Here is a 25,100-nt window from a genome sequence, read left to right on the forward strand (position 1 = left end):
GCCAATAAATAAGTGTTTGTATGGAGGCCCGTAGAAGCAACAATGACTAGATAACTTAGTCAGTGGAGCGGACGTAGCTTAAATAAACCGCGGCGCAATGACCTCTCCATTTTGTTTCGTTCTTTTAGTCTTTTTTTGTGGCCATCCTGGTTTTTTTTTCTCCCCTCTTATTCATCGTATACCTGATACGAAAGTAGAATAGCCAGTCACAACTACGCCCGTCAAACATCCACGCCTCTGTATAGCCATTTTTTTTGTATTCAGCCTTAAATCCACTGTACTTCTAGCCACCTTTCACCGCGCCAACGTATTAAATCGCGGATGATCCTCCGAACCTCATAACGCGGCTGCCGACCCTTTGAAGATGGTTCACTACAGAGGTGGTCGGGGCACGTGTTTTCTCGCAGCAGTCAAGTGTCGATCCGGCACGTTCACCTCTCAAGACCATCAAGCTTCATAGGTGTACGCAGGGTTTTCCTTTTTTTTTGGGGGGGGGGGGTGTGGGGGGGGCGGAGGGTTGTTTAAGTGCTTTCCCCTCCATGACATGTCAATGTATGGGGCTGACCTGCACCCAATCTCGCCCTCCCGTTCGCATGCCAATGGGGAACTCTTTTGCTTTCCAAGCATACGGCTACAAAACACATCGAGTAGATAGCATAATGAAGTTACTGGTGTGTGGGAGTGGGCTTGATGGCTTGCGTCAGTGAGTGAAAACGTCGCAATATTGCAAATGGCGAAAGAAGGAAAGACAACTTCAAGCTGTAGCGTTTCGGCAGCAAACTCTGGATCAAAAATCATATTGCATTTAATATCGCCGGCGAGGCACACACGGAACCCTCTAGAAGTCGAGTGCGTCCCTTATCCACCGGATATTGCACACCGTGGCGTGCCCGCCGCTTCTCATTGGTCGCTCCGGCTCCTGCTCGGTGCCCAGACACGAAACGCGAAGGCGGCAGTTCTCGTCTTCCCGACAGGACAGCCCCGCTTCAATAAAAATAGATCCTTACCCCCAACGCCTTAGAAATTCGCGGCGATGGCACCGATTGCACGCGACTCGAGAAAGAGATGAAAGAGATTTCGAAAGTGAATGAAATGAAAGTGCGATTTTCGGCGTGAGTGTCGGAAGGAGTTTTGAATTTTCTGTATGTGTATGATAACCAGTCTAAGAGGACTGGTATGCTACCCTAAGGACCATGCTGCCGAGGCAGAGGGATCTTCCGAGTTATGACTTAAACTTCTTGAGTTCATTGCATTACTCTCCTCTGCGCTCTCTCAGCATGCACTGACGTCTTGCCTTCCACATTTCCCTAAGACGCGGGAGTCCAAATGAAGTGCTAGAGTTGTCAGGAGACTCGTACTCGCGATTTGAAGCAAATGGAGCTTTTGAAGGGCGTCATTATGACAGACATCGCATTTGAGAGGTGTTCAAGATTAGTCCTCTGTCACCTGAGCGCTCATTTTTTATGCTGCGCGAATTAAACAGAGAAAGCTCTGTGGGGCAGTATGAAAGCTTAACCGCAGGCTTTGGTGCATTCTAAAGAACAATTAACGAAACTTCCCCACGTGGTCAACAATGCTTACTTATAGTACAATGTAAGTTTAAACGTCGGCCTATCTGATAACATTGGGCTGCTATAGAATAGGGTACGCAAAGGTAACTTTCGTTGCGTATACATGTAATTTTCCTCACTTATCATGCGTACCAAAGAGGACAGCGTATGATATAGGCGCAGAGGCGACGAGTGCTAATGCAAAGCTTTGCATATGTTATGCAGCTGAACCTCTTTTTAAAGGGTTCGTGAAAAGGTTGCCCCTAAAACGACCCTACCAAACCACAGGCAGTCACACACTAACTAAGTGACATTTTACGTAATGTCAGCCTAACAATAGTAGACCTGCATTGACGATTACCGTGCCAATGAGCCCATGCTCGAAAAGTGTCCATGGAGGTGTACTGTTCTGAGGCTGACGCCACCTAGTTGGTACGTGTCGCTGGCGGTGGTTTCTCATTGTCGTTTTAGGAGCGATGTTTCACGACCGCTTTAATTAATGCCAATGCAATAATGGTATGCGGTGACACTGGAACGGTTACGGCCGTGCTCTTTATGAGCTTATCTGCCGACATGGGTGTATCCAGTAATGGTACAACATGTCCAAACTAGGAAACTTTAGTTTGGTGATGTGAGTTCACTCTTGGCTTCTTGCTGAGATTGCCTGCTCACTTATGGGTTTTCACCCGTTCTCTCCGCCCAGCGTCAAGTCACGGAGGCGGTGGCCGCTCGCCGCGCATCACAGAGCAGCCGGTGGACGTGGTGGTCCGCAAGCACGAGCCGGTGACGCTGAGGTGCGGCGCCGACGGCGACCCTCCTCCGCGAATCGCGTGGTACCACGACGGGAGACCCGTGCGCAACTCAGCCACGCGCATGGTCTTGCCCGAGGGTCAGCTCTTCTTCCTGCAAGTGCAGCACAGCCGCCGGGAACAGGACACGGGGCTGTACTGGTGCACGGCCACCAACGCAGTGGGGACAGTCCGCTCCCGAAACGCAAGCGTCGAGCTCGCTGGTGAGTCAAACATATTTTCTTATTAGTACTTGCACGTAGTGGAAGGGTTAGCGGTTTATTCGTGTGTGTTAGGCATTCCGTAAGAAAGCTAGCACCACCGTCTGCGCTTCTGTACATCTGTGCTTATATCACGCTATGCCTTCGATAATGACTGTAAACCCAAACTTTTATGTTTCTACGCACGAGTTCCCTGTTAGCAGCTCTAGAGAATGTCTTTTCTTGCCATGGTGGTGGATAGATGCTCATTATGCTGCTCGAATAGTTGCTCCAGTTGCTACTTCAGCAGTTGCCGTATATATTCTATTCGTTCGTCTATCTATGCGTAGCGCGCGGCTTACCACTACCGAATACCAAAATATGTGTTTGGTTTGGTTCTACAGATATGAATGAGTGATGTTCGAATGGAACCAACAGGATTTAACTGCATTTATGCACGCCCCCTGTAGGAAAGAGATTATGCACTCCCAGTTTTGTTCTACCTAACCATACACTTAACGTTGCTCAACGTGCGAGATATCTGTATCGTTCAAGAAGACATTGCAAATTATCCTTTGCTACCTAATTGGTGCGTTGTAAGTAAGTAATCCTTAGCTTTATGGGCAAGCGAGCATAGTGGAGGTGCGGTCATGTGACGACATGCTTGCTCTAAGCAGGGGCTTTGAAATTACATTGCGCCCTTACGGACGTTGATTACCTAACACTAGGACGAAAAATTTATTCCTGTCGCAAGTTTTCTTGAAGGCGCAGTTCCTACGGGCCATGATTACGTATTTTGTCCAGGGAGAGCCACTGTGTGCGAAGTTAGCCCTTGATTTATGCAGAGTGTAGCGAACGTGTGCACAGGTGGGGTCATGGGCAACGAAAGAGAAAACCCACTCCAGGTCCTTAACCAGAGTTTTTAACGATGTTGACAGTGCAGATAGACCGACACATAACCCGTGTAACTGCCGACAAAGCACAGCATCTCTGAAAGAGCTTGCAATCAACCACGCAAGCTCATGTAACATACATTTATGCATTCACTCTCGCATACACAATCTAAGCTGGAGCGCGCGTAGGTCGGTGTTTTACGGCCTTGGGCGACGCGTCGTGACCTCACGACGAGACAGCGCGCATAATCGGCGTTAAAAGTCATGGTTGCTTCTTTGTGTGAACGGGATTCCCTCCTTGGTCAGAGCCGGTAGCGGTGATAAAAGAAGGCAGAGCCGACGGCTGGCGCTGGTGCCATTATTGGGCACCGATAAGCGGGCGGGCGTAAAAGCGGCTTTGAACTCGGACGCCCTTTTCGTGTCGTACGCGCTCGTTGCGATCGCTTTTTACGACGCCGCCGGTGACGACCTGCCTGACCGGCCGTGTCCTCCCGCTTGCCGCCTTTGCAGCCGCTCATCGCCGCACGCCCACTCCTCGAGAGACAGACCACTGCCCTAATCTCGTTCGACATCCCGGCCGCGACGAGAGCTGGCTCGGCGCATATACGGACACGAATCCGCGAACGTACGTGTATTGAAGAACTCGTTGTGCAACAAAATAAGATTGATTCGCGCCGCGCGAACGTAACGATTGCCGCCGCCAGGCGCCTCGCGTATCTTTTATGCCGCCGACATCGCCAGCCATCGGCCCCGAAAAGTCGTCGCGAGAAATAGCCAGCTCGACAGGTTCAGGTTAGTGTCGCAAGAAAAATCGCGGTTGTCCATGCTTGCTCTCCTTCCCCGTTGTCGACGGAAACGAGAAAGTAAGACGAACGACTGTCAACCAGTGCGGTGAACGCTCTTGAGTAAAAGCTTGCGTGGAAGTTGAAAGCGAGGCGAAACTCGGAATCGAGGTTAGAGAGCGTATACCTCGAGCGATATCGGTTGCGCTCCCTGAGCACTTTAGTGCAGGCAAAGCTATCAAAAGTGGAATGCGTCATTCTCTCATTTGAATATCCGGGCGGTAACTCGAAGCGTGCGGTGTAGGATGAAGAGGTGATAAACATTAACGTAATCTGGAAGAGTTCTTCTCCGCATCAACAAAAAAATGCTTGCTAAATCCAAGCTGGGGTATCTGCTCGGGACACGTCACACACTTGAGGAAGTTACGTGAATATGTAGTAGTTAATCACGTACTAAGAGATCGCCGTGATTCGCCGCAATGGAGCTTGTAACATTTCTATGCATCTTTACTGCGAGCTGTTTAAAAAAGTTGCCCTATAGCTTCTTATCTCTAACGTTGCAAAGGTTGGTGATAGGAGCCGACGGCAACTTTTTGATTCGATTGGCATAATTGACGCCATCGATATCACCTTGTTTTTTTGGCTCTTTATGCTGAGTTATTTCACTATAATACAAAAAGAAATGGTCCAGATGGTGACTTATCGTGGTGTTCATGGTATATCTCGCGCAGTATCCGCGCGTCGAAAGAAGAAATGGTTAATATTCCGTAACTGAGGTTTTACAGTAGAAATGGTGCTGTAGAATGGATAGGAATTCATATTATAGACACACTAAATGTCCAGAAGGTTATGTATACATTAAGCCGATGGAAAATGAGCACACTTCAGCCGTATTCACGCCATCAAAGCTGTCAAACAGCATACCTGGGTCGCCTTTCATTTGGCCCTTCAAATCTTTTCTTTCGTCAGGCCCATTTACTTCTATGTAATTTCTGTGTTGTTTCTTTGCGTAAGCTAAGCCAGGTGTTTATTTCTGGTCGATGGGTCTGGTCAGCGGGGGAGGTCAAAGACTTCTCTCTTTCTGCTGAGGCTTTTCTGGTCACATTCAGCCTGCCTTCCGCCATTTCGGTGGAAACAGCTGCCTTTTTAATGCATTGTTTGAATACAATTCGTAAGCACCTTGGTCATTATTTAGTTTTAATTAGTTTTTTAATTTAATCCACCCTCTCATCACGTGGCGTGAGCCAGAATCACTACTACTGTGCTACTGCTTTGACGACGACAACGACTGCAATACAGGGCTAAGAGACTAAGATAGCTAAGAGAGCTTCGCTGCAGTACGCTCTCCGAGTAGTGTGTTAGGTACTGCTGCCCCTTCTGATCACGTGGACTGCGTGACTACTACTACTACTAATACTACTACTACTACCACCCCCACCACCACCAAGGCCGCCAAGATCAGCACTACTACTACTACTACTACTACTACTACTACTACTACTACTACTACTACTACTACTACTACTACTACTACTTCTACTATACCACAACTAAAGCTAAAAATAATTACTGCAGCACATGACCGCATGATCGACGCCCGTGCCCAGAGCCGACGTCTATTGCGCAGCGAGCGGCAGCCATAGCGGGCGAGCCAGGCTGCGTAATTTATGCGGTGACCGAGCTCATAGTGTTGCCGCAGAGCATTTCGCGTAGCTTTGTTCTCATTTTGCTGCTTCTTTCACTCTGCTTTCTTTGCCATCGCGGCTCCGCTTGAAATATGAGGCCAATCAGTGAGCAGCAGCGAAGAACATTAGCGTGTGCCGCCATCTGCGTACACGCCGACCGGTGCAAGCACCGGCGAGCGAATGGAAACGGCGCCCGCATCTCGCGGGATCGCGTATATCTGCCGAAGTTTAGCTGATTGCTTTCGCGCGTCACATACGTTACGATAGCATGGCCCACCATTCGCGTGTATCTTTCTCCGTTGAAGACTTTCTCGTTTGTTTTCGCTCCTACCTCTCGGTTTATTTCGCATGGACAAGTTATACTTGTGGCGATTATACCGGTGACACAAACACTGCTATCGCGTCTTATCAGCCGGCTTTGAGTAGAGACCGGGCACTATAATTACTTGACAAGTATCGCAATCGTGTCTCCCTCCCGGTAATGCTCAGATGCCTACGGGTTGGCGTAGTCTACTACACCTGCTCACAGTTGGGTATAGGGATTACCAACTAAGGATCCTAGAACGTGCGTTAAGCGTCCACCTGGCTGCACACGATGTGATACATTATGAGATGCTGCAGTTGGACTGCGGAAGTGTAGGTATACTTTCCAACACGCGAAAGTATGTTGTTCTTCCTTGCTGATGGGCACCTGCTTCGGTAGAGAAATATATACAAAGCAAAAAAAAAAAAGAAGGTTGTTTGTGTCAAATGCTCGAGCCCCCACTTTTCTCTTTGTGCGGGTATGGTGCACCAACTTGAAATGAAAAGGCTATTATCTGGCACCGGTAATTTTATTAGGAATGAAGAAGAACATCGTCAACCAAACAAGCACGAGAGCATCGTACAGTGTTTCATTTAAGACTGTACATATCAATGTCGCTGGCTCATAGTTTGCAGATGGTGGTAGGATTAGGTACGGTGTTTTCATCGATATATTCATCGAGAATGCATAAAGGTAGACAACCAGTTTCAACAGAAAACAAACCTACAATCAATGCTTGCAGCACTTCCATTACAAAGGAGCACATGGTGTTTACTTAATGCTCCTTCATGCTCAATACAATTTTTTAACCAGATCTTTCGAATAAATAAAACAACAATGGTTTAGCCAGAATTTAACTTGATATTAATGATATTGAGGTGGATATTGCACTAAGCCATACAAAACCAAGGCAGAGCTCTATATTCCGTCACATATTTCGCGAGCACGAGATATTTCGCGAAGCTCGGCTGATTTACACGGAATGCTGAGAGGCGAAAGGCGGTATCAGGACGGGGCCATTCCTAAAATGCAGTGGGCATGAGGAAAGAGAAAGGGGGGAGAGGATATTGGCCTTCTTTAATTAAATGGAAGGAATGTCGGAAGAGAAAACAATGATGCGAGGAGCTACTAAACTAAGCCCAAGAATTATGCCGGGTGGATGGGAAACGGTAGTAACTCGCTGATGAGAGAGGGAGAGAGAGACAGCGGACGAGAGCACAGATTAGGCGTCGCAGGCGGGGTGAAATATCTAGCTCATTTTAAGGAAATGACGGTGGCTCTTGCAAAGGAACCGAGGTTCAAGCTTTCAACGGTGCTCTGAATCGCGTGCCTACGGCCTCGAGAGGGTCGTGGCGACCGCCTCAGATTTACGGCATTAGAGAAACCTTTGGAAGAGTGAGAGAAAACTGGACAAAAATGTATAAAAGAAAATCTCGCTCGATGCGCAGCACTTTAGTGCTTGAGGAAATGGAAGGGACAGCTTTCTACGTATCTCTTTGTTCTTGTCTTCCTCTTCTGTTTCTGTGCCCCCGCACTTACACTCTACCGTTCTCCTAACGGAGTGGGACCCTAAAGCGATATTAATAGGCTTACGCGTCGAGACAAGCGAGCCAAGGGTGAACAGCTTCGCCAGATTCTCGAAGGAAAATGTCCGGATTCCGCGAGCTTTACGGTGAACAAAGCAGTATTTTCACGGGTTTTCTTGGACGGGCCTGTGCTGGTTTTTAGATTACGAGCGCGCGCGTGTACGTTGAGGTGGAGTATGAAAGTGCTCGTAGTGATAAGGCGAGTACGTCTTCTCTTATCTTCTTCAGATTTACCGCCTGAACGACGACATTTATTTCGCGCGCTTGTCATCGCAACGGTGAGGCACTCCGTGCACCCACGGCCTATTTCGTACTAAGGAAAGCAGCGACGAGCGCTGGTGTCTGTAAGTATATAGGTGGCGCCCTGCTAGCGAGTCTTGCATAGATTTCGGAGTGGCCTCGTATTTGCTGAGCCGTTTTTGGTATAGATAGCTTGCACGTGGCGTCATGGTCGAAACTGCATAACAAACTGGTGCGCCAACATGGCCGACTTGATGACGTAGCGGCAGTATAAAAACATTCCGCTCGACCTCCTTCAGTATGATAATGATGTGGCATAAGTATTATTGGCCTCTGTTCATCAATAACGAAATAACTTACAAGCGATGTAACGATAGCATCACGTGATGTCAGGAACATTTCGTGTGCTATGCGGTGCACCAACATGGTGCTTTCAATGACGTCCGCGTTAATCAAATGGTGGTTTTGGGACGTTTAACCCCACAAATCAATCATCAATCAATCGATGACGTCCGCGTAAGCCATCTATTCTTTATACACGGCGTCAACGCAGTATAGAAAACAGTGAAGGTTTGAGCCAGAAACGACTCACAATCCAAGTACTATACTGCGAAAATACGCAACCAGCCGTAATACTTCTAGGAGAAGTGAACTTTCTCTGTGACCTTTCACAAACACCCGGACGTTCATAGTTTTGAGAGAGGTAGAAAAAAAAAAACTCTAATTGTAAGTCAGAAATCACACTCGCATTCATTCACTGGAGTTGAAGAACAAGATGTTCTTAAGGTCATTAGCTTGCGTAGGGTTCACCGTCAAGAGGTTTGTGGGCAGGCGTTATTTTATCGTAGCGTCCACCACCTATAAAATCAATGTATAAGGCAGACTTTGCGCCCTGCCCCGCCGCGGTGGTCTAGTGGCTAAGGTACTCGGCTGCTGACCCGCAGGTCGCGGGTTCAAATCCCGGCTGCGGCGGCTGCATTTCCGATGGAGGCAGAAATGTCGAGGCCCGTGTGCTCAGATTTGGGTGCACGTTAAAGAACCCCAGGTGGTCAAAATTTCCGGAGCCCTCCACTACGGCGTCTCTCATAATCATATGGTGGTTTTGGAACGTTAAACCCCACAAATCAATCAATCAATCAGACTTTGCGCCCCCACCTCACCTTCCTGTAAAATGAATAGAGGCGGCACCCCATCCCTCCCCCACGCCGTGCGCACGCTTATGTTTATGGAAAGCTAAAGCCGATGTTGTAAGAGTACAGGAATGTTAGCGTGCGATTCGAGCCGACATGGTTGCGAGTAGGTAGGAATACCGAAAAGAATATCATACTACGATTGACTTGAACGCTCCGTTGTTCGTTTGTTCGTTGTTCGTGGTAACCGTTATCCACGTCCGCCGCAGTGGTGCCAGTAGCTGCGATGCTCGGCTGTTGTCTCGAAGGTCGCGTGTTCGATCCCCGACGCAGCGGTTGCATTTCGATGGGGAGAAATGCTAGGGGCTCGTGTATTGTGGGATGTCAGCGCACGTTAAAGAGCACCAGAATGTCAAAATTTCCGGAGCCCTCCCCGACGACGTACCTAGTAATCATATAGCATGGTTTTGGAATGATAGCCTCAAACAATCAGTATTATTTCACGATTTCCAAACAGCCCCGAAAACAAAGCTCTACGGATGTTCTCCCACCACCGGCGACCACTGTTAACGTAGTCGGAGTTCGTTACCTCTCTTGTCAGCTGTGGCGAGCGAGTGACAACTATACCTGTTAGTTTAGATAGCGCTTCCTTAGAACGTAGCTTCTCCGCTTTACATAGTATTCTTATTGTTAATCTTGTGACATCGCTGTTGTGAATATTTTGAAATATATTCAGGGTACCGATCAAATCTACTAGCAGATATCAGTGAGTATGTCGAGCATATACCAGAAGGAGAGTTTGCTAGTTTACCTAAATAAAAACGTAAAGGTAGTGCTGCCAGATGTCTAATAGCCAGTACGTATCTATGGCGTGGTTGGAGGCAACCACGGTCGCATGGGTCTTGATAAACTTTAATAAAAATAGGCTTCACAAAGTCAGCATTTTCTTTCCTTCTCTTTTAGTTTTGCAAGTCCTCGCAGAGCGACTAAATAAAAGAACTCTGGTACAAACACACACGGACAGCATGGGAACGGAGAAGAATGTGCGCCCCCTTGAAGAGGGCCGATGCAAGAGGTGGTCGTCGGGGGACTGCAATTAATTGCGCCTAATTGGTGCTCCCAAAAAAACGTTGGCCCACTCGCTTCACGGGCAGACCAGCCCAACAGGGCGCACACTAGAAGGGAGATCCCCTCTTTGTATTTTGTCTCTTCTGTCTACGCTCTTTTTTTCTATCTTTATTCTCTGGAACGAAGCACAGTGTGTGCTTGCAGCTGCTGCAGCTCGCTGGGTCGACTACATCCACAGGAAACACTATCGTTTCGTTTTCCACACACGTAGGACAAGGTGCGCACGCGCGCACAAAAACACACAACCGACGAGGGACTCGAAACTCCACCCGCGTGTCGGCGGGGTGCTCGCTCTCGGGGCGGAGTGCGGACCTCGGCACTCGAGCACGAAGCCCGTGCGTGGCCACGCCAATTTGGCCCACGTATACCACCACGAACGCGTGGGCCACGCACCGAGTCTGACCTCCTCCCGAAACGCGCAGGATATTGCGATCGTATAGAAAGGTCGTGGCCGCGCGCTTAGGCTACAGAGCAGCTGCTGCTCCAATTTCTTCCCTTGGTTTGTTTTATTCCTTCATCGAGTGAGTAGCAACGTTACGGGAACGAGACGAAGGCGTGCAGAACGGGAAGCAGTGTTGTGGCTGTGGCCGCGTGGTCGAACGAGGAAAGCTGCACTCGCTCCGTGCAAGGCAGCATCACAGACTCGGTCTAGCGACAACGCCTCCGGGCGTGCACACGAACATACATCAAAGGACTATCGCGCTCATCAGAAAAGGCGTGTCTCTGCCCGCGTGCGGCCGATCCCTGCCCGCGCATCTCCCAGATGTTTGTGGTTTGCTTTCCCGCGTACGTACAACGCGGGTGCCGCGGCGCGCCGCTCCGATGGGTGCAAGAGCCTCGCGCGTGCTCTAGTCTTCTCCGGGTGCGCGTACGCAAACAAATACGGCGTCCGCCGTAACGGAGCACATTCATCATACGCGGTCAGCCACGCGGCCGTTGAGCCCGCGCCGCGCGCTTAGAATGCGAGCCGCGTTTCACGTGCGGCACACACGCGCCTATACCAACACACACCCCAGCACTGATATCCCTTCCAGCCTCGACTTCGAGCAGCACCGCAGCCATCCCTCCACATCTCTTGAGGATAGAGGGCGCTGCCGAGAGTGCCCAGTCTCGTTTAATTAGCGTGAGCGTCTTTCGCCGATGACTGCAGCCCGCGGGCGATTGGCGAAGGTAAGTATTCTTCTTGACCGCGTGGAGCGCGGCCAGCGGCTTCTTCCTGTTCTGTGAGAATTATGCAGCGTCCCCAAAATGCTCTCCCTTGCGCGATGGGGCGTGTGTGCTGCATGCCTTCTCTCAAAGGCGTTTATATGGCAGAAATGTTTGCTCTTTTTCAGCGCGACGCATTTAGCCAACTGCGAGGAATCGATAGGCGTTATGCTCTTTACCCGCTAGCCGAAGAAGGGTGGTCATTAGCATATAGGAGTAGCGCTTAAGTGGAGATGTAGGCCTATATAATTTCTCACGAACTTACGTGGGTGTCCGATGGAGCTAATAAGATGGCGGAAGCATTGAGCACTAGTTCGGTCGATGACCGAAAGTTGTCGCACCTTCGTTGATGTACACCTGTTCGGAGAAGCAACACCTGTGCTATGCCGACACTCCACATTCTGGGGAGAGGACAAGCGAACCCCGTGGCGTTGAATACTTTTGCGCATTGGTTATGATGTATCCACGTGCGCAAGCTCATTGTACAAGTCGATGTTTAGACTAATATAAGAAAAATCACTGCTTCCGAATTATAATACTGTACAAAGAAAGGGTGACAATAAGTGTTCTTTTTACTTGAAAACACTAGTCTGAAGTTAGGCCATTATTATCTGTGTCGCAAACGAAATACGCGCATTATGTGCTCGGCAACTCATTGCGAGCCCACAGCCATAGCCCGTAATTACAGTCAGTGCAATGTTTCAGGATATACGCTAAGAAAAGGTGACCTGATGGTGTCTTTGCGCGCATAGAAAGCTGTGGGTATTAAAGCTTGCCTTGGTGCTTGCCAAGGTCAACACGTGATCACCGTGATCACACAAGTCGAAGCACTCTCTCCTACTGCTACTGCCGAACTCGATGATAAAGGATCCTAGAAGTCTCTGGCTAAGCCCGCCGAAAATAAGCCGCGGGCAACCGGTCAGCCACGCCTAACATCCCCATCATCTTCTTCCTCTTAAGGCTTAAGCCTCTGGAAACTCTGATCTCAGGAGTAGGCGACGGCTTCCTATACTCCACTAGATCATAGAAGACCCACGAAGCCTAAAAGTGCGTCCAAGGCAGTAATCTCCGTTCACCGATCGCCGAAAAGGGCTCGCACGAACGCGTGGTTTTCACGGCGTTGTCTGTGCGAAGCCGACTCTCTGAAATCGATATCCCAAAGCTCCGCGCCGATGCAATCTGACTGACCGCATGGGTGCGCATGTTCATACGCACTGAAGACCTCACCGCAGCGTGCACGCATCGGTAGTCGTGGCCTGTCTTCACCCAGCCGCTTTATATATATGCCGTGGGATCAATCGCTTCCCGCCACGCGAAGAGCAGGATTGAGAGAGGCGCCGCCTAGGCTGCGGATCGTCCCCCCTTGTGGGGATTTATATGGGAGCCGAATCTTCGTAGTGCCGTGGAAGACTCAGCTATGGAAAGTTTCTCGGCTTTTCGGCTGTCACTATTACTACCCGAGATACGCCCTGTATGTAAGGACGGCAGATGGTCGGCGAGAGCAGGTACAAGGGCTGGGCCAGAAGGGCTCGTCCTGTGGTGGCGCAGAGTGCGTGACCGAAAGGGTACTAGGAGGTTTGGGTTTCGCCGTGCGAGAAGTTGATGCGTGCTTGCAGTGCAATATGCAATGCCGGAGTTTGTATATAGATTACTCACATTTAACGAGCTTGCAAGAAACTTGAAATGTGCTTCTTTTAAAGAACGCCGTGGTTTCATTCATCACGTAATTACAGTATCCTACTTTTTTTAGAAATTCCGACGCAACAAATCTTTGAGTTCGCGACTGCTAAAAATTACCGCAGTGATACGAAAAGATGATGATAATTTGACGAATGTGTTTTTCGGATGCTTGAGGTTGACGGAAGTGTGATATGAATTAGAAGTTGACTTGAGATTAGTTTACTGCATATACTCTTATGCTCCTAGCACTTCCTGCTCCGATTCATTTTTATGAAGTAATGATCAAAGAAGAGACGACCCAGTTTAATTCGGCTCAATTCTGAATGTACATGAAACACTATACAAGGAATAGAGTGATGCCCGGTTGATTTGAGTAAACTAAGAAATAAAGTTTCTTGGCACATTTGTGGCCGTTTCTGTTTTTTTTAAGCTGAATATAACTGTATATTGAAAGAAAGCTGGCCTTTCTCCGGGTGTATATAATCATTTTTTTTTCATGATAGTTCAGTCACCGCACATCCGCTCAAAGAAGAGATCTAAAGCCGTAAGTTTGCAATTAGCTCTGCTTTACATTGCCTCTTTACCAGCCACCTTAAACGTATATCTCAAGCAAGAAACCTATAGTGACCAGCTTGACGCCAAAAACGCATCTTGTCGGCCCTTCGTTTCAGTCATAAGTGTCTAGCGACCAAAGCTTGGGTCAAAATAATTTGAAACGTGAAGGCGGTAGTCATCCGCAACCCATTATCAGTAAGTCGATTATACTGCAATGTATTATGATTGAAATGCAGCCGACGGTCTCCGCCCGCCTAGCTCCCCTCGTAATCTGTGCTGCAATCTCCAATATACATGCCAACATGCTGCGCTCAGATATGTATCCAACCTGAAAACGAATGAGATGGGTGCTGGAACCAGTTTATTCCTGATCGATCAAACCGTCTCTGAATTGTGTGGCTGCTGATTAATTTTCTGAAATCGTGCTCCTGCTGCGCGTGGTGGGAGACTTGGTGCGCTACAGAACACGCAACTGTGCGGCAGCACTAGCTGCTGCCTCGTGCTACAGGCCGTAAAACGAGAGCGAATGTGCTTGCGGGAGTGGCGAACGAAGAGTGCGTGCAACGTGCTCTTGTATAGAATTTTATGCTCGTATTTCTTTTTTTTTATTTGGGCCAGAACTTTCAATGCGAACATCAGTAGAGCAAACTAAATGAGAAATAAACATAATGAATTAGCTTCCACAATCTCTGTGACGTGATAGACCAACGAATAGTTACCATTTTGCGAGCTGGTCAACTTTCGTTGCTTGTTCCACACCCGAATTTCGCGCAAGTATCAAACAGACGTGGTGTGAACAGTCTCACACGGACTGGGAAAAAATGCAGTACGGCAACACGCAATGTTTTTATGTGCTTGTTTTATCAAGCAATGATAATCATGTTTAACAACGTGTCGTCACAATGTGCTGGCGTTCGCTAGCGATACTGCGGTCGCTGGCAGCCTCCGTGACAGATACGTGTATTCTGTATTAGAGTGTACAGGAATACGTGCCACGTGTGTATAGCCCCAGTTATTGCACAATAAGAAAGTAACTTGTAATGCACTCTCGTTGTGTCGTGCAATGCCGGTTCTTACGCGCCTGAAACCGTCGTAACAATTCATAATCATGACACAGTATACATCAGGAAGTGTATCTGCCTGTATGATCAAGCGAATAAAACACGCCTAAACAAGTTGGGAGTGGTGACGTTCTGGCGTCATGCATACAGGGACGAATATTCACCGCAAAATGAACATCGCGTGTTCTCTCCTCTAACTACGCCGTTTCGATGCTGCCGCTAAACATTCAAAAGCAAGCTTTGTGCGCATCGTTCATGTTGCTTTATTTCAGTTCAGACTATCGTTCTACTCTGAGTCAATACTTTTCGACGCAAACAGAAAGAGAAAGATTCATGAAATTTAGAAAATGCGATATGGTGTCACTTATATATTTATTACCAGTGGGCTTTTAGTGTTTTACCAGGTAAGGCGCCTATATTCTCGGTCGCCTAACATCTCGACTACCATTTTTAACCTTGCCGACGAGATTTTTTCTGTTTGCCATGCTATTCCATATTGTAGTGAAGTTTAATAATAAATTCAAAGCAGTTTCTTGCGTAATGCTGGCACTTTAATAATCTATCTATCTATCTATCTATCTATCTATCTATCTATCTATCTATCTATCTATCTATCTATCTATCTATCTATCTATCTATCTATCTATCTATCTATCTATCTATCTATCTATCTATCTATCTATCTATCCATCTATCCGCTTACGTGTTGGTGCTCTCGTGATCACCCCCTTAACTTGGCGTGAACGAAACATATTTTGGGAGAGTAAGATGGTTTGACAAATATGATTCACATGAATAATTACACTATTGCGTCGCATATATCTTCAAACGCTTTCCGCCAGACAGTGGCACATACCCACTGGCTGGTATGTGCTTCTGCTATGCCGGTATATGCCACAATTGATTGACAGTATATATCTGCTGATGAATGGCGAGAACACACATAGGTAATTTTAACGCGTGAGCATTAAGAAAAAAGGTCACATAGGCAGCGTTGACCCAATGAATGCAAAGAATAAATGTGAGGGTCTCAGGAGGAATCGAACCCAAGCATTCTGCGCGGCAATGAAGTGTGCTTTGATATAGCCACTCCAGGTCACGGAAGCACTTTCATATAGACGCTATCGTTCTGGAAATGTCAATTTTGATTGAAGTGCTGGCTATAAAATTTTTTAAACCTTACTTTTGTGCTCATATGATACAGCTGTCACGTCGGGTTAACATCAGATGTAGTTAGGTGCCATCCGCCGTAATGGATTTATGTAGCAGTGTCCAGGGCTATCGTCTCTTTGAGCAACAACACTTTATACCAGCTTTCCGCTTTTCGTATTGCCAATATCCATATAGCTGTTGACATCGTCTTGCCAATATTCATATTGCTGTTGACATCGTTACGCAACTGCAAGCTTGTTATATAAAACAGATGCGACTGTTTACCGTACGTCTGTGTGTGCGTTTGTACAAATCGTTAGCGCCACCGCGTGACATTTCATTCAATAAAAAACTACAACCTAGTTACCTTACATGCGTATGCTTTGAATTACATCGATTCCCAAGATATCTGGGAATTGCCGAATATTTTTTTAGGGGGGGGGGGAGGGGAAGCGGTCGGTGCCATGACTCTGTTTATGTAATTTATCTCTCGCTTTTTATATCGCTACTGTTCCTTCAAAGACCACGTGGCGGTAATCCTCTCTTCACGTCACTAGCCTTTTATTGAAACTTGTTGAAGTTATAACTTACCTGTCTGTTATACATTGGGCTGACCCATTCCGTATCTTAATCTATAAATACTAGTCTTGTGGAGCAGGGAGGCTTCACCAGAATTATTTTTTTCTTCTTCTTTTCTTTTTTTCTCGACATTTCGTCATTAGTTTTTACTGCGCACGGGCCAGTAGAAAAGAATACCCATATACATATTTATATGCATCAAACACCAAAACGTGGCACAGTTTCGAAAGAGGTCCTAGCTTTGTGAAGTGCGGCTTCTGAAATTTAACAGCTTCTCCGAACGACCACCGGACCTATTTCTCGCACGGCACGCTGCGCAGCAGTGATTGGTGTGTGTTCTCGCTTTGCACGCACTACCATTGCGGGAACGCTCTGGCGTGACCAAGCGAGCGCAAGGTCTCCTCATGGGTGCGGCATGGTTCAGCCTGGCACATCACTTAGCCACGCACCTTTAATTGTAATTGAAGTTGGAGGCCCCACTGATTGTGCTGCTTTTTTTTTCGATCTTCGTCTTGGCTACGCCAGATTACGTATAGATCAGTGTTCAGGACCCAGGCGTTGCTGGTCCAAAAGTTGTTTACGGGATGAAGGGAGCAGTAAAATAGAAAAAAAAACTAGAGAAAATAAAAAATTTTTGATACTAAGCCGAGAGAGAGAGTGACAGAACGACTTCGTGCTGCCGTCTCACTTTCACGGACGCGCGGACCCCCGGGGCTCGTCTGCATGAGGCGTGCTGCTGCTGCCGATACTGACCGAGGAGCGGCGCACATTGCCACCCGTAATCGAACACAAATGAAGCGGCTCGTGTACAACAACGAGCCGGCGGGGAGGAAACGAGAAGCCATGGTTTGCCGCCGTAGAAAGAAACGTAGAAAATAAAGAAAATCGAAGTCGATTTGAGGCGTGCGTAGCGCGGCGTGTGCATTCGGGCGACCGGCGGCAAGTGAAGGGCGGGAAGCCCCCCCCCCCCCCCCCCCCCCCCGACACCGCCGTCGGCTTTGCAGCTAGACACTATCGATCTTTGCCGCCACCCCGCGATCTTCGGCAACCGAGCAAGTCAAGAAGGAGGCGGAGAGGGCGGCAGAAATATGAAGGGCGGTAGACGAGCGTTTCCTGGCCCTCCTCCCGGCTACAGGCATGCCGCGTGGTACGTGGCTAGCCCAGCGAGAGTTAGACCCCCCGAAAACGCGCTCTCTACCGATCGCTTCGGCTTTCGAAGGAGAAGCCAGCCTTCCGGAGAGAAAAACCCGTCGGTCGGCCCGTAATTACATAGGAGGTGCCCGTCGCGGGTAAGAAGAAACAACGGAGCTGCGTCAGCCGACTTCCCGTAAATGGTGCCTTTCCTTCTGTCCCTCTTTCATTCTCTCCTTACACCTGGTGAGGCGTGCTCTGTACACACGTGTTATGTAGGCATCCCTATTGTTTTACGAATAATAAAGCTGGTACCTACGTGAACCTGAGCAGGGTGCACGTCCCAGTCGCGTTCTGCAGGACCAGAATAAAGTTATTTGCCTCCTTTCCTTTCTTCCGGAAAAATATCTGCTAAGATGAGGGGTCTCACATGAAAAACGCGAGAGCTTGAGCGTACCAGTGATGGGCTGCATGTATCGAATATTTTTTTCATCTTACAGGTAAAACAAGTCATTTATGTTATGAAACGTCGTTCATGCATGTTTGCCAAGCGTACATGTGAGCACCTTTAGATATGTACCCTACAATTGAAACGTACATTCTGGTGTGTACAATGCGCGACTTCTCATTTATGTTTGGCATGCACTCGTGTCAAGTAGCACCAATTTTCGTAACATATCAGGCGATGAAAATAACCAACCGAGAACACTCACAACATACAATACAGAAATTTGGACGCCAAACAACGGGAACAGAGACAAGACGACGGCAACAACAACCGCAACGAAAGCAGCAGCAACAAAGAGCGCCTTGCCGCAGTGCTTCTCTCCTTATTCGTTTGGGTGCTCAACACTGGCGCCGTGGCTGTTGAGGCTCTCGCAAAGCAAAGCCCTCCCGCGAGCGGTGAACACCAGTAGCGCTGCGGGGGCGTCACGGCGCAACCATAAAAATCGGCGACAGAGCCAGGCACGTCGCCCTCAGGTGAAAACGCGCCTGGGCCCCTCTCTCCTCTCCCGAAAGCGGTCCCGCATTTGCCTGCTCAAATACCTGTCTGCTTGCCGATATACACCCCACGTCGCCCCGGCAGAAAAGGGGAGAGAAAGGAAAGAGGGAGCGGAGGGGATTCAGCAGAAGTCGGGGACACAATACGTGATCTGCATTGTCTAGCTCCCTGGAATTTTCCTTCCCCTTCATCACGAATCCTATGTTTTTTTTTCTTTCTCTTTCTTTTTTTTTCACTGCTCTACTTTAGCGTCACCGAAAAGATTGTGCCTATCTGCAGTTCGTGCACCACTCGACTAATTTTTTTTTTTATAGCGAATGTTCTTTTCCTTTTGGTTGCCTCAATAACTTTCTCTCCCGCTATCACAGGCGCGTTCTTCTTCTTCTTCTTTCTGCTTTAATGGAGAACGGGAAATAGGCGAGGAGTCGTGAGCATGGTTAGAGGGATCAATACCGTCGAGTTGCCCTTGACGACGCCTTCGTCTGCTATCAGAGTAATGTTTGCTTCTTGTGACCGCATTATGACATTATTTGAAGGAGGAGACTGAGGCAGCAGGGATAAAACACGCATTAAGAATCGAAAATGACCGAGAAATGGTACAGAACGAGAGTAATACAGACCCTAATCCTAGTATGAGAGTGTTTACGCGGGAAATACTGTTCGGCGAAGACTCCCAGAGAAAGAAGATAATATCGTAGAGAGCTAGCTAGTGAGCGTTGTTTTGTCGCTCACCAGTAGTCCGCCAAACACCTGAAATGACTCTACTCATTATGGCCATGATGAATAAAGTTTTTCTGTTATGGTTCACTCATTGCTACTTTGAACAAAATGAACCAGGAGAGATGGGAACGGTAAAGTCACAGGTGCTACTTTAGATGTGTCAGCTTTAAGTCTATGGAGGACACTGAAAGAGATACAGGTTTCGTCGACATGTAATCTAGCATATCCTTACGTGACGTTCTGGCTTTCTTGCTAGCGTTATTGCACCGAGCTTTGAGATTTCGGCAGTCTGTAATGGTCGCTGAAGGCGTTATCTCATCCGTAGATATTATTAGCGCAAGAACAAATGCTTTAAACGGATTATCGTTGCGGACAAAAAAAAAACAACAACGAAGAAAGGGGGGGGACTGCCTTTCCGCGTCATCGATCTTGGCTTTCCCTCAACATAGCGAATAACAGATATTGCGGACTGTTGATACTTAATACTTCTTGTACGTAAATACTCCTATTCGTACGAACCTGGAGCCTACTCGGCACACTAATGCTTGCAATATTACGTTATACCATCGGACATGGTCACAGAGGGCCACGTTCCGTAAATTGCTTATCAGTATAGGGAATTTAAAGCTTTAGTTGATATTCGTTTCTGTTGGGGAAATCTCGTTTACAGAAGCCTATATTGTCCCACACTTTTGCAGCAGGAAACACGACGAAAAACAAAACCTTCGGTTTGATATATTTTTTCTGACGAGAACATTCTAAGAAGCTCACCAATAAGTGAAAACAAATACCTGAATACGTAAGAACCACTGCTCAAACTTCGTAAGTAAGAAAGCCCACAAATTCTCTTGGTACAAAAATTACCATAAAACAAGGCTAGACATGACGGCGCCGCGCAGTATTTCTTTATTGCCGATGGCGCTTCATCCTGGCGTGATTAAATGTAATTTGTGGTTATCGACGCACACAGGTTCGATCCTGCAGTAAGCGGAATATGAGTCACAATGGCGCTGTGAGGTTGCACGCTAGTTCACATATAGTGTCCTGCAAATGTCGTCGTCCCCGGACCCCTGTTCCTACGAAACACGCGCAAAACATATCGGACTGTGTGTATATGAGGCGAGGCACAAACATAAATGGACTGTGCTCCTTAAACGAGCCCTTCTACGTTGCCGTCGTTCATGGGAACTCCGGGTCAGCTACCGTGGAATCGAACACCTGCCTCGGTGGCGCCGTCCCTTTTGCTGGTGTTTGTGCAGCTTTCATTTGGCCCCTGGTGATGTCATCGCCACGAGAGCGCGAAAACAGCGCGCCGTGGAGGGAACACCTGAAGAGGGACTGTTGGGGGTGTACGGTTGCCGCAAATAACGTTTCAGTGGCATGGTATTGTGAATTCAGGACAAAACACGAGAGTGGTGGTCCTTACTGATCGTTTAACACCCTTTCTGAAACGCGCAAGCAGGCGTGACTGCGGAGTATGCTTCGCCTATAGAGCTATATACTGTATATGAAGGAGCCATACGCCTTAAATCTATCCCTGGCCAAATACCACTTTATTACTCTATTTGGTGAAGGATATGAAATATGACTCGATGACACATGGCGGTGCCACCGGCGCCGTTGTATGATTTCAATACCTGCCCTCAAGTGTCAAGATGCTTTGGTGTTGTTTGATGTGAACATGTCTGCACCAATCCACGCATTGAAGCAATTTTATTGTTGCTCCTCCATATTCTACAGTGTAGTTCTCGAAAATAAATATAAAAAATAGCTAAATTTTAATATATGAAAAACCATAAACTAGGAAAAAAACCACCTGTGTCTACTCTTTAACAATAGCCTACTTCTGTTACAAAGGACACAACTTGACATGCCTGAATGAGCAATGAACGTGCACGCTACGAGAAAATGATATTTAATTTTCTCCATAATGTATTATGCACCTCGACTTCCTGCGTTTTCTTCCCTTCAAGGCGTGTTGCTATGCTTCTGTAGTATAGTTATTGGCTCTATATTGTACGCAATAATGCACGAATATTTTTACATTGCCAAATTGTATCCAGTTTATTTTTCCATACTGTTCACAGCGATATATATTGTGTTTCATGGTCGATACATGTACGGCACTCGTAGATTGATATTCCACGTCCCAGTATTTTTTATTGAAACGACCAGTGTGCTCAAAATAGCCGTGTAAAGGACAACTCCGGTGATTTTTCGACCATGTAATGGTAATGGTGTTTCTAAGTTTCTGAGACACTCTTGACGTGAGCCCAATAGCTCAAATACTCAGGAAATTCGAAATAATTTTAATAAGCAAAAAGGTGCAATGCCGAAACCGAAACCCAGCAGGGTGCCCTGTCTGCATGTGATGTTCAATTTGGTAAAAACCAGAGGCCGTATACTGGTCCCGCCGGCGCGGAGTATGAAAACTGGGAAAGCCACACCAGGGAAGCGCCGGCCAAACACCACAGAAGAAGGGAGAAAGCTGCCCCGTGCTAGTGCACCCATGCCAATCACCACCGCCGTCTCCTTGTGGACTGCACAATAAATGCTGTAGCGGCCAAAGTAGCGATGCCGTCGGCTGCGTCAACTTCCGCTGACATGCCAAACGTGACGTCACACAGACAGTGTTGCCAATAATTCTGCCAAGCCAGGTGAACTTTTCGAGGCAATCCTTGAAATTCATTTTCAAAGAATCGGCGCATCTCTCCGGCCTGTTATTTGACATATATGACGGAAATGTGCAAAGTAACGTACCAAGTGAATTTTACTCAGATTCATTGACCTCGGAAAATCACAGGAGTTGGCCTTTAAAGGTAGAAAATCTGGCTCTCCTGTTCGCGCTCGAAACAAAATGACGCCAATAGGACATGGTTCACATTCCAACTACTGCAGGCTCTAATTCATGTGTTCCCAGGACAGCAGCAGATTGGAACCGCTTACCCGCCTTCATAACGGATATAACTAATACAACTGCATTTAAAAATGTCCTATTAAGCCTTCCGTAACATTACACGCTTTTTATTTCTGCTACACAGCTTGCAACTATACTTCGCTATAAGTGGTCCAATGCTCTTTACAAAATATTTGTGTTTCTTTAAAATGCTTCAAATTCACTGTTATTATGCTTTTTTTTCTTTCTCTGTTTTGTTATGTACACCCCACTCTCTCTGCAATGTATTGATACATTTGAGTACTGTAAATAAATAAATAACTAAATAAGTAAATAAATAGATAAAAATGAATAAATAAATTATATTAGGCGTTGGGAACCAAAGCAAACGTGCATCACGCTGCTTAAAAGTTTCGCATTTCAAGCCGTGAGTACTGTAGACATGCTGCCGTTGCTGTCGGGGCACCGTGCAAAGTCAGGCGACTATTCATCGCAGTAGGGTTCATCTAAGAATATCTTCTAACAGCAGCAATGAAGAGCCATCCTTCACTGCCATTTAATCTCCTTGTCCATAGTTGTAGTTTTCGTAGCGCATTCGCCTCAGATTCACTGTGCAGTAGTATGCGGAGTTCTGCGTGAATGCGATTCCTTAGCTTATACAGAAACATACCCTTTTTCAAACTACTCCCATGCCCGTCATTTATATCCACAGTTCATTCAGGCGTTCAATATATATATTCATACTATATTTTTTCTTTAATATTGTCGTAATCTTACTGTAACCTTGAGGCAACGACGCAAGGCGATATGACACTATCTGCAGCCTAATGCTTCCTCTGTACACCCGATGTCGACAATATTGTGATGTACCGCGGAATATACGAATATTACCGGAATCGTTCCATTGAGTCATGCGGTCGTTGGGTCGGCGCATAACAAGCAGATCATAGCTGCGTGTGATGGCGCGCGAAAGGCGTTTATCAGCGAGTCAGAGGAACTCTTATGTTATCTTTATTGCGTCACGATGTTCGGTGAAGGACCGGCGTCGGCTCTTCAAAGCCGCGTGCCGACAGGAATAGATCGTCCGGAACGACTGCGGGTGGCAGGTGTGACAGCTTCCTCTTCCAGGCGTCTGTGTGTTTGCCTACGTGCGAGGGTGTGGCCTCTCACCGGCGCAAAGCTGCAGTGGCGGTGTGTGCAAGGCGTCACTCTTGAATATTGATGTCCACCGCGCTGGGACTTCGTCTCACTATATGTCGGTACGCACTACAAAGGGGACCACACCGGCTGCTCCGTAGCGTAGAAACACCTCAAAATTTAAAAAACAGTAGTGACACACAAATGTACCTTCTTACAGGCATCAGTAATGCTCATAATAATGTGCACGACTCGGGATAACAGGGGCGTGTGCTTATGAAGGAGAATTTCGTTTCAATGCTCCTCGTTCGCCGTACCAAGGAAGTGTAGTAGCAGCTTAGCTCGCTGATTTTCTGAAAGAAACCGCACAACCCCGCTCAGCGTAGGCAGCAGGAAATGGTCCCGGGAACGAATAAAATTCGTTTCGAGAAATGGAGCACTGTACGTGGTACGTTCGTTGAGAACGTCACTGAGTGATGGAAATAAGACAGGGCTAACACCCACATGGCGGCACACAATAAAGAAAAACAGAAGAAAAAGGAAATCGTCACTCTCCCCTCATCTCTGTCTTCTTCACGCCAATCGATTCATACGTTATAAAACCAAGGACATATCAATACCCAGACATGATAACTGGTATTTAACATCTTCTGACAAATTATTAACTGCGCTGTGAAGAAAACTGAAATAGCCACATTTCGAGCTTGTTGGTTATTCATACCAAGGCGAAAACAGCGCTTGACTTTCCGTTGTCGTCAATACTCGCTGTTGTCGCCTCGGTTGCGAAAATATATAACCTGCCGTCCACGGGGTCGTCACTATATTCACTTGTGTGTGCGTGGGGGGGGGGGGGGGGGCTGGGATTTGTGGTTTTTGTGCCTCACTTGTTGTATTACTGCCTGCTGGTTCTGCGCCTAGTGTTTCACTTGCTTTACATTTTGTTTCATGTTTCTGTGCGTTTTTTAACCATAGAGTGTAATCATGCAGCCTTACGCTTCCGTCCGCCAAGCCTGATGATGCTAACCAAATACCACCGCCTAAGGTTCTAGCGTACTATATAGTACATTGCGTGAGTGAAATTTCGCTATCTTCAGTGGTACCGATGATGATCACACTGGAGATCGCCTGCTGACATGAAAAATAGAACGCCTCCTTCCCCTAGAAACAAATAAAGAAAAACAGCGTGACACAGCGAGGCTCAGCAGCGCATAATTTCTTAAAGCGAAAATTATAAGACACAACGAAAAGCATAATAACACAGGACTACCGCTTTCTCAGCAGCTGCCCTGAGTTGTCATTTAGGGGAGTGATTTAATTTAGGCTTTCAGAGGCTCGGGATATTTAGTAACTAGGCCGATGTCACTGCTGTGCATCGCAACCCTTTATTCAGCGGGTGTCTTTAATGCTTGTTTTGAAAACCACGAATCCGATCACCACATGGGGACAGGATTACGCAAAAGCTTAACGTTCATATTCAACCTACCTATCTTGCGCAAGCTTCGCTCAGAAGAAAACTTTTGAAGCTTGTTACAGCTAGATAGTGCTCCGTGCATCAGCCGAAGACAATCATTGTCAGCCAATCAGTCTTTACGATGACAGGGGTGTGAAAGGGACGCCAGACCATGAACCAAAGTCATTTCCGACGATGTGTTCTTTGTGCCCGTGTAAATTAATTCATGTGACCATTACTTAGG

The 25,100-nt window shown here is 47.3% G+C and overlaps 1 protein-coding gene across 4 annotated transcripts in view; it reads left to right on the forward strand.

Moving 5' to 3' along the window:
* The window catches only part of LOC142814620 (protein sax-3-like), a 162,130-nt gene that overhangs the window by 101,456 nt on the left and 35,574 nt on the right, over window positions 1-25,100 (forward strand). For all 4 annotated transcript variants that reach the window (XR_012894990.1, XR_012894989.1, XM_075893671.1 and 1 more), the window contains exon 2: window positions 2,254-2,562. Coding sequence is in view for 2 of the 4 variants with exons in the window: in XM_075893671.1 (XP_075749786.1) it covers window positions 2,254-2,562 (309 nt within the window). In the remaining 2 variants the exon portion in view is untranslated. The remainder of the gene's footprint in view (window positions 1-2,253; window positions 2,563-25,100) is intronic.

The sequence above is a fragment of the Rhipicephalus microplus genome, chromosome 4, assembly GCF_043290135.1.
Source record: "Rhipicephalus microplus isolate Deutch F79 chromosome 4, USDA_Rmic, whole genome shotgun sequence".
Classification (NCBI taxonomy): Eukaryota; Metazoa; Arthropoda; class Arachnida; order Ixodida; family Ixodidae; genus Rhipicephalus; species Rhipicephalus microplus.